This window comes from Sceloporus undulatus, chromosome 4, assembly GCF_019175285.1.
Source record: "Sceloporus undulatus isolate JIND9_A2432 ecotype Alabama chromosome 4, SceUnd_v1.1, whole genome shotgun sequence".
NCBI classification, from domain to species: Eukaryota; Metazoa; Chordata; class Lepidosauria; order Squamata; family Phrynosomatidae; genus Sceloporus; species Sceloporus undulatus.
Genome location: NC_056525.1, coordinates 249,266,739 through 249,277,629, shown reverse-complemented (window position 1 = coordinate 249,277,629; position 10,891 = coordinate 249,266,739). Strand labels below are relative to the sequence as shown.

Here is a 10,891-nt window from a genome sequence, read left to right as displayed (position 1 = left end):
AGCATAGTGTGATAAACATCACTGTTATTGACTAGCAATTATCACAATGGAGTTCCAATTTCTGGGCAAGTTTAATTACACTGGTTATATGAAAGGATCGTGCATAAATCTGAAGTTTATTTCCTTCATAAGGGTTTTGTTTAAAATGAGGAGGATCTTTACTCCTGAGCTGTCTCATGGCTACAAATGCTTTTGGTTCTAAAAAAGGGAATTAGCTATTGTAATGTAAAAGGACACATTTTATTTTCTACTAAGCACTAAACCAGTCACAGTTTAACAATTCACCAGAGCTGCACTGACCCACTGTCTCATAATTGCAAAGCAGACAAAGACACAAGCCCAGTCCTAACTAATCATTCTGCAATTGTTGGATCTCTTCAGCAGTACAGTCAGCCCTCCACATTTGTGGCTTTTTGGCAGATTTGATTATTTGCGGATTTGATTATTACTGTATGTATCTCTAGGAATCTCTAGGCCCTCCGCTGTGACTGCTGGAGGTTGATACAGTCACACTGGAGGAGTCAGAGATTACTAGAGAAAACACTTCTTTGGGCATTTTAAGGCCCTCCAGCGCAATTCTGTGGTCACCTTCTGCCAGATGTTGACCATAGAGTTGTGTTAGAGGGCCTAGAAATTCTTAGAGAGGTGTTCTCTCAGGTGGTTTTTTGTTTGCAGTTTTTCCACATTCATTGAGGTCCTGCACCCCTAACGCCAGTGAATGCAGAGGGCCCACTGTAATGTCAAAAGTCCAATTCCTAATGCTTTTTTGAATAAAAAAGAGCTTGCGTGTCATAGCGTCTGAAGACATGACATCAAGCCTCCATCTTCAAGAAATTCTAGATTGCCATACATTTGACTCTTGCTTTCACAAAATCATAGGGTTGAATCCAACCCCCTGCTCAATGTAGGAAATCCAGCTAGAGCATCCGCAGCAAGTAGCTGTCCAGACTCTTCTTGAAGACATCCAGAGAAGGAGACCCCACCACCTCTCTAAGTCATTGGTTTCATTGATGAATGGCTCTCACTCTGAAGAAGCTCCTTCAAATATGCAATCAAAATCTACTCTCCTATATCTTAAAACCTTTGGCCCTTGCCCTATATTCTGCATCAATAGAAGTATAGTGTCTAGATCAAGATAAGTAATAGTGCCACTCTATTCTGCTTTGGTCAGGCCGCACCTGGAATATTGTGTCCAGTTCTGGGCGCCACAATTCAAAAAGGACATTGAGAAACTGGAGCGTGTCCAAAGGAGGGCAACTAAAATGGTGAAAGGTCTGGAAACCATGAATCCATATGAGGAACCACTTAGAGAGCTGGGGATGTTTAGTCTGGAGAAAAGAAGGTTAAGAGGTGATATGATAGCCCTGTTTAAATATTTGAAAGGATGTCATATGCTGGAGGGAGAAAGCTTGTTTTCTGCAGCTCCAGAGAACAGGATCCGGAACAATGGATGCAAGCTCCAGGAAAAGAGATTCCACCTCAACATTAGGAAGAATTTCCTGACAGTAAGGGCTGTTCAACAGTGGAACAAACTCCCTCGGAGTGTAGTGGGGTCTCCTTCTTTGGAGGTCTTTAAACAAAGGCTGGATGGCCATCTGTCGGGGATGCTTTGATTGAGGTCCTGCATGGCAGAAGGGGGTCGGACTGGATGGCCCTTGGGGTCTCTGCCAACTCTATGATTCTCTGATTCAGCAAAGAACAGGCCTGGCCCCTCCTGTCTGTTGACAACCCCTGAGGTATTTAAAAAGGGCAATCATGTCACCCCTCAGTCTTCTCCTCACCAAGCTGAATGCCCCAGTTCCTCCAACCTTTCCTCATATCATATCATATTTATTTATTTATTTGCCGTCAAACTGTTTCTGACTTATGGCAAACCTATCATGGGGCTTTCTTGTCAAGATTTGTTCAGGGAGGGTTTGCTTTTGCTCCCTCTGAGGATGAGTGAGTGTGACTTTCCCAAGGTCACCCAGTGGGTTTCCATACTAAGCAGGGATTCAAACCCTGATCTCCAGAGTCATGGTCTAACACTCAAACCACTACACCACACTGGCTCTCTTGTTTGTTTGTTTGTTTGTTTGTCCACATCTCCTTTAATCTTTGCTGCCCTCCTCTGATCCTGGTCCAGCTTGTCTGTACCCAGATGAAAACTGACCAATACAAAATACAATGGGACTATTACTTCCCTCCACTTGGAAACTATGGCTTTATTAATGCAGGATAAAATAACATTTGCCTTCTCTGCCGCAGCATCACACTCCTGGTTTATGTTCAATTTATGATTCACAATAATCACAAAGTCCCTTTCACATGCTGAGCCATATTTTCCTCATCTTGTAACCGGGGCATTTGTTTTTTGTGGCCTAAATGCAGAATTTTGTGTTTGTCTCTGCTGAATATCACTTTATTAACTTCTACCCAATTATCTAATTTATCAAGTTTTTCCCCCAGAAGATAATTTATTTCTAAAAACTAGAACTTATAAAAAAAATCCTCAATGCAAATGCTTCTTTCCCAGCAACACACAACAGGTTGCCATACTTACTGCCAGGCATCGTGAGTATGCAGTTTGGCTTCTATTTTCCACCATGTGATAAGCTGCAAGAAAAAAGAAAAAGAAAATTGCTGTGTCAAAGTGATTTTACTGGTAAGATGGCTGCTTTCAAGGACCTTACAACAGACTCCTATTACATACTCCATGAAGAATAAGAGTTCACTGAAGGTAGCTCTGTGGGGCTCACCAATCAATACACAAAGAAAATCTATCCAGCCACTATCATGGCTCAGAGTTCTTGAATGCCATTTTTCCATGCCAGCCCTACAGAGTACGTGTTCCACTAATTGTCTACAATTCATTTATTCCTTTTATATGCCGTCTTTCTCCTAAACTGGGCCCATGATGGCCCATTGTTCATATTTTATAGATAGCTAGATAATTTTGTCTGTGGCATAACATCCATTATAAAATATTCTAACAAAACAATGTATCTAGAACATTGGTCCCCAAACTGTACCCTTTAAGGGTTCTGGACTTCAGCTCTCAGAAACCCAGACTATTGGTCAACATGGCTGAGTCTTCTGGGGGCTGGAGTCCAAAATCCCTTAAAGGGAAGAGTTTGGGGGCCATTGATCTAGTATACTGTATAAGCCATGTATTGGTGACAAAGTTACAACTACATTAAACACAGGATGAAAAAAAGAGATTGAAACAAAACAAACAAACAAACAAAAGGTTACTGGACAAAATGTCTGGATAAAATATTGAACCGACAATAATAATGACAGCTAGAACAACTGATTCCCTTTGGAATTGAATGCTAATATTATCTTCAAGAAGTTGCAGAGGAACTTTTGCACTGCAACTGCAAAGGTGACAATCTTAAACATGATGGATTTAGAATGATCAGCCAACAAGGCACAAATAATATTAGACAATGACCAACCTGACCTTGCTCTCAAGAGATCTCCCAAGAAATGTGTCCTGGGGTGACTATATTTATGAAAGTATTTATATCCCACTGTATATCAAAATGGTATACAAATAAAATCATTCTAGATTTGAAACAATAAAAGAATTGAAGCATTTACATTTCTAGCATTTACATTTTCATACCTCTTCTCAGTGAACTCAGCACTCTCTAAGCAGTTTACAGTTTGTTAGCCAATTGCCCCCACAAGCTAGGTACTCATTTTACCAAACTATGAAAGGAGAGAAGGCTGAGTGGACCCTGAAACCCTGCCTGGCATCGAACTCACAACCTTGCAGCTGGAGTACCGGCATTTAACCCTACACCACTCAGGCTCCTAATTTAAATAGCATATAAACATATTTAACAATTTAAAACAGCTTAAAACAGTAATAACCATTCACATTTATGTTGCACAAGCAAACCAGGCCCCAAAGGCTTTAATAGAAATTCATGTTCTGGCTTGGCATCGGAAAGAAACAACTAGGAGTACTGACTGGGCATTTAGAAATGGAGACTTTGATATGATATCATATGATATGGTATAATAGCCCTGTTTAACTATTTGAAAGGGTGTCATATTGAGGATGGAGCAAGCTTGTTTTCTGCTGCTCCAGAGAACAGGACCCAGACCAATGGATGCAAGCTACAGGAAAAGAGGTTGCTGGTGAAACATCAGGAAGAAACTCTTCTCAAACATGGCCAAATAGTCTGAAAAACCCACAAAAAACTATGGATGCCGGCCATGAAAGCCTTCGACTTCACACAGCTAGTAGACTCTTTATTTGGAGGTCTCTAAAGCGAAATTAGATGGGCATTGTTCAGGAGTGCTTTTCTTGTGAATTCCTGCATGGCAAGGAGTTAGAGTGGATGACCCTTGTGGCCCCTTTCCACTCTAAGACTCTATGACCCTATATCAGTGATTCCCAAACTTTGGTCCCTCCAGGTGTTTTGGACTTCAGCTCCCAGAAGCCCCACTCAGCTTGGCCAACAGTCAGGGATTCTGGGAGCATAAGGCCAAAACATCTCAAGGACCACAGTTTGGGAATGACTGCTCTAACTCATGTCCAAAATTATGCAGCCACTCTGGGGACCTTCAAGGGACAACTCACCTGTTGCCTGAATCCCAGGATCATAGTTAGGAAAGACCAGAAGGTCCATCCAGTCTAACCCCTTGGAAACATTAGGACTGAATCTGTGAGCCATTCTTGTTTCTAAATATGTACAGAAACCCAAAGCAAGCCATTGGCAACTGTTCTTGACCCTTTCAGCCTTCTGTTGTTTCCACTACCATACACACATAAGCCTTATTTGCCATTGCTCTGACTGAGGTGTCTTGCCAAACTTGGCCAAAATTACTACAAATGATGTAAACACTAAAATGGTCATAATTTTTAATTCGCAACTGAGGCCAAAAACAAATTGTCCATGGCTGTACAATGAGTACAAAGTAGAACTGGCACCTGTACCTACATCTCTTCAATAACAGGAGTTCTTTTTTTTTGGGGGGGGGGGTCTTAGGGCTGCAGAAATCAGTCTGAAAATGTTCATGATATCTTAACAAAGTCTCAACAACTAGAGGAAGAGCTAAGCAGGATGGACACTTGGAGTCTGCACAACTCCCTCCTCTCCCCCAATGGCAGCAGGAGCAGGACACGGCTGATTTATGTGGAGAAGAGAAGATTAAGGGATGATAGGATAGCCCTGTTTAAGTATTTGAAAGAGTGTTATGTTGAGGATGGAGCAAGCTTGTTTTCTGCTGCTCCAGAGACTAGAACACAGAACGATGGATGCAAGCTACAGGAAAAGAGACTCTACCTCAACATTAGGAGGAACTTCTTGATAGTAAGAACTGTTCAAAAGGGAAGATGCTGGTACCTTGAAGAGTGGTAGTCTCTCTCTTTGGAGATTTTTAAGCAGATGCTGGATGGCCATCTGTCCCAGGGAGGGCTTTGATGGCATCTTCCTGCATAGCAGAATAGGGCTGGAATGGATTGCCCTTGGCATCTCTTCCAACTCTATGATTCCTATCAGTCTCCCCAAGAATGGCTGTTCGTGAGGGATTATGAAACCTAAAGTCCAAAATACCTGGAAAGTTGCCCTATCTTAAAGGTGTCTCTTAGCTCTTTAGACAGAATGAGTAGGCAAATAATCTTAGATTATAAAAATAAAGCATGTCACATGTTGGATTATAAACATAAATCATGTGTATCCTGCATGGCAGGAAGTTGGACTGGATGGCTCTTGGGGTCTCTTCCAACTCTATGATTCATCTGGGGAGCAAATGCAACTGAATTTAGTGGGAGTTACCTCTGGGTAAGTATACTGTTTTGTTTTACTTTTATCAATGAAACATGTCTGTTCTAGCCATACTTAGAATCACAGAATCCTAGAGCTCAAAGAGATCCCAAGGGGCCATCCAGTCCAACCCAAATAGTTGAGGGGCGCATCCAGTACCATGTTTCATTTAAGCCATGGGCATGTCAAGACCCATTTTGTAAGGCAAAAATGTAGGAAAGACATACAGTACAAGCAGCGGATTTTAATATTCATGCAACAGCAAGGATAATCCCTTGAGCTATTAATTTCTGGATGCCTCTGTTCAAGATGTCAAGTACTGATATTTACTTGGATTGAAGGAGATGGGTAGGTGCATTACTCAATACATGTTAAGCATTTCTTTCTGAGTAGAAATGTTTTGAAACTCAGATCCCAATTCCCCACCACCTGGATTGAGGGTGGCAAACTCCACGTTCCCTAAGAGAGCTATTCCCAAAGTGCATTAAAATGCATCTGCTCTAGTGCCCCTAAATCACAAATCACATTGGTCCCAAATGTAAGGCAAAGCTCTGGAATCAGAAGACAGAGATATACTGCGCAGCAATTATTGTGCCCCTGCTGCTCTGATGATTGGCGTGTTGGTTCATTTTTACTGCAAATGAGACGAGTGATAATAAAACAGCCGGAAGTAAATGTTTCCTATCGCTTAACAGGCTGATTCATCATAAGCTACTCAGGAAGGCCAACTAGCAATTCCCTTTTTTCACTGACAGAAGGGCCAATAATAGTTGGGAGTAGGAACTTGAATTCAAGTCTTAGTGTCACGGTGATCTCAACAAGAGACAAAACTGAAAGAGACTTAGGTGGGATACAAACCGCCACTTTGCGGCGGTCTGCCGCCGCCGCCGGTTAGTCTGCAGGGGAGCCGGAGCCTCCACATGGCGCGGCTCCCGTGCAGACAGAAAAAGAAGCTCCAAAATGGAGCTTCTTTTTCAGTCGCGTTTGCGACGTAGCGAGGCGCCAGGGGCGCACTCGCTACGTCACAAGGGACGCGACGCGTACGGATGCTCAGCGTCCAATACGCAAAGATGGCGCCGGCCATGTAGAAGGGCCAGCGCCATCTTGTACGGACGGAGTCCGTATTAGGCACAGAGGCGTCTATAAGAGACGCCCCTTTTTTAAAATAGGACGTCCTCTGGACGTCCCAAATGCCGGTGCAGAAAGCACCTTAAACAATCAAACAAAAAAGACCAAGTAAAAAGACAGCTTTAAAACTGCCTTAGATACCTAGCGTAAGTCTCTTCCAATAGTGTACAGAAATCTCTACACTATGGCAGAGATTCAACTGCTTTGTAAGTGGTAAATGTAATGTATCGCTTCATTTGTATCATTTGAATTTTTATTAATGGATTGTTATACCATTGCTATGAATTGCATTAAAGCCGATACATTTCTGAGGTATGTAATGTCTCCTAGAATGGATTCCACTCAACATTGCTTTATTAATTATGAACAGTGCTGGAATTGTGCAGAGCCATCAAAAGGAAGAGAAGGAGTGTAGGGCCATCTAGTCTTCAAATCGTGAGAGCCGTGTACGTGTGCCTTCAAGTTGCTTGTGTACTTACAGTAACCCTATGCATTTTTTAAAATAAGGTTTTTATTAATTAAACATACACTCAACAATCATAAAATCACATACAACATAACATGCAGCATAACATACAACACATAATACCAATTATATATACACAACATATATTGAACTTTTATTTATCATGACTTGCCCTTCTTCTAATTTTATTTCCTAGTTTCACTTACACTATTCCTTATCTATTCCCTCTCTTTTCCTTATATTCATTCATTCTTCACTCAATCCTTTCCTTATCCCTCTAAAGCTCACTAAACACTTTCTATTCCTCTCCACTTTCTTAATGGTAACCCTATTAATTTGATAGGGCTTTCTTGGGTAAGGAATACTCCCAGGTGGTTTTGCCAGTTTACAATTTACAGTTCACAGAAATATAGCCACAGCACATGGTATTCACTGTCTGTCTCTCATCTAAATACTAACCAGGGCTGACCTTCCTTAGCGTCTAAGATCAGATGGCATCTGGTGCCTTTCAGGCAGGAGCAGTGTTTGTTGGAAACTGGTGGCAACAAAGCTCTACTCCATCCTTCTAGAGGCCTGCTGAGAAACAGCATCATTCCTTAAAATGAAACAGGTACCTTGCAGCATGAGAACTCTTTTTCGCATGTTTTTTAACTTTTGTATATTTAATGCATTTTTATATTGTTTTACCAAGATGATTTTAATTGTTTTTAAATCTGTATTGTAAAGTTTAACTGATTTTATCTGTGAGGTACCTTGGGTCCTTTTCCGGGAGAAAGGCAGCATACAAATGAACTGATACAAATACAAATAAATGACACCTGCCTCTTTTCTTGCTACAAAGCCAAATTATTAAATAGTAAGGGTTAGGCCTAAACTTAACCACATATTCACTTCATTAACCACAAGATTACTTTTAAAAGGCATCGAGTTAAGTTCCTGAAGAATAAGGCTATCAAAGGCTGAAACTCACAATGACTGTAGGTTACCTTCAGGATCAGAGGTAGCATGTTTCTGAATACCAGTCTGTGTGGAAAAACACAGGAGAGCACTCTTGGTCTCATGTCCTGTTTGTTGGCATCCCATAAGCAACTGGTGAGCTACTGGGTGGACTAGATAGTGGACTAGAAAAGCTTCTAGTTTAACTTAGCTGGACTTAAGTTCTTATTATGCTTTAAGAAATGCCATGCCCTATTCATATGTTCCTATGCACTATAAAGAGCAAGCTACACTTGTCTCTCCACATTCACTGGGATTAGGGGCACAAGACCCCCGTGAATGTGGAAAACACTATGTTTTTAGCTGAGAGAACACCTCTCTAGGAATCTCTAGGTCCTCCAGTGCAACTCTGTGGTCAACATCTACCAGACATTGGCCACAGAGTCGCATTGGAGGAGCTACAAATGCCTAGTGGAGTGTTCTCTCTAGGAATCTCAGTGCTACTTTCTGTTAAAGTTGCCCATAGAGTTGCACTGGAAGACCTAGATATTCCTAGAGAGAACATAGTAATCAAATCCATGAATAATCAAATCTGAAAAAGTCAAAGGTGCAAATGTGGAGGGATGAGTGTATCTCACTATCCACTTTGTATCAGCAATGTTGTAAAAGGCTTCCACTCTACTTAAAAGCGTGCTTGGTCTTAATGCAACCTTTTCCTGGATTTAATCATTTTTAATTGGGGCTGTCTGGTGGAACAGGCCACTAATGCCATCTTCCCAGGGAAAAAAGAATGTCTCCAGAGTACATTTTATGTTCCACGATTCATGTGGGCAGAATAAAAGGAAGAACAAAACAAATGGTAATGTTCTTTATGGCAGCTGTTACAGTAACAAATTAACAACACTTTGTAAGAAACATACATTTCTTGAGGGGGGGGGGGGAACACTTTTATAGCTGCTTCAGAGCCAGAGAATGGTTTGTGCTCACTGTGTCCTTTCTCTAACAGAGATCTCAAAGAGCCTCCCAAAAAGATGGTGATTTACTGTCTATTCAGGGAGAACAAATTCTTTTTCGTGCTGAAACAAGTTCTGAAATGCTCAGCTGGCAGCCGACCATGATTAGCTTCCAGAACTATTCAAAGGCAGAATGATGAATCCTTCCTGTCCAACGCACACTTTTTCCACAGGTGAGAACACATTTTGCTATGTGCTTTCTCCCATACTCTCAGAGAAGCTGTTATTCTGTAAGGATATTTTATCTCACACAATCTGCACCCAATGCCCTACAAGGGATGTGGGATTTGTATCATCTTTCAAAATGGTATCATCATCATCGGCGTCGTCATCATCGTCCTAGTAAGCACCCAATGGAGAAGCTGTCAGCTTCTGTCAGGCAGTCTCTCTTCCTTGGCAGACACACAGCCTCTGAATTAAGACATCCCTCTGTTAAGTGGAGAGAGAGGCAGCATGGCATAGTGGTTTTTAGTGTTGAATTATTTTATATTGCTTTAATTCAATTAGTTTAACTGTTTATAAATTTTTACTGTAAAGTTTTTAAAAATGTTTTATCTTGTGAGCCACTTTGGGCCTCTTTCTCAGAGAATCGCAGAATCATAGAATTGGAAGAGAGCAGAAGGGCCATCCAGTCCAACCCTTTCTCTCATGTTCCTCCTAATGTTGAGGTGGAATCTCTTTTCCTGCAGTTTACATGCATTGCTCCATGTCTTATTCTCTGCAGCAGCAGAAAACAAGCTTGCTCCATCCTCAATTCTCCAGGCTAAACATCCCCAGCTCCCTAAGTCTTTCTTTATAAGACATGGTTTCCTGGCCCTTCACCATTTTTGTCGCCCTCCTTTGGACACCGCTCCAGCTTGTCAACATCGTTTTTGAACTGTGGTGCCCAGAATTGGACACAGAAAAGACACAGAAAGGCAGCATAAAAATGAAATGAAACAACTCTGACTCTGACTCATAGAATCATAGAATCCTAGAGCTGGAAGAGATGCCAAGGGCCATCCAGTCCAATTCCATTCTGCCATGCAGGAACTCTCAATCAAAGCATCCCCAACAGATGGCCATCCAGCCTTTGTTTAAAGACCTCCAAAGAAGGAGACTCCACCACTCTCCAAGGAAAGTGTGTTCTACTGACAAACAGCCCTTACTGTCAGGAAGTTCTTCCTAATGTTGAGGTGGAATCTCTTTCCTTGGAGCTTTTTCCATTGTTGCAGGTCCTGTTCGCTGGAGCAGCAGAAAACAAGCTTGCTTCCTCCTTATTATGACATCCCCTCAAATATTTAAACACCTCTTAATTGTCTCTTCTCTAGAGATCAGGTTCAAACATGGAAACTCACTGGGTGACCCTGGGCAAGTCACATTCTCTCAGCCTCAGAGGAAAACAAAGGCAATCCCCCTCTGAACAAATGATTGTCGTTGTTCTTTATTTATATAGTGCCATCCAGGTACATCTTACTAAGAGAAACTCCTGACAGGTTCACCTTATGGTTGCCGTAAGTTGCAAATGACTTGAAGACACACAACTACTGTTAAGCAGGAAGACATATTTATGCAGCCAAGGACACAAACCGAGAGACAGCATCCTT

The 10,891-nt window shown here is 41.7% G+C and overlaps 1 protein-coding gene across 2 annotated transcripts in view; it reads right to left on the bottom strand.

Moving 5' to 3' along the window:
• The window catches only part of LOC121928593 (protein EFR3 homolog A), a 68,092-nt gene that overhangs the window by 51,519 nt on the left and 5,682 nt on the right, over nt 1-10,891 (bottom strand). For both annotated transcript variants that reach the window (XM_042463510.1, XM_042463511.1), the window contains exon 2: nt 2,543-2,595. In XM_042463510.1, the coding sequence (XP_042319444.1) occupies nt 2,543-2,552 (10 nt within the window). In that variant the 5' untranslated portion in view covers nt 2,553-2,595. The remainder of the gene's footprint in view (nt 1-2,542; nt 2,596-10,891) is intronic.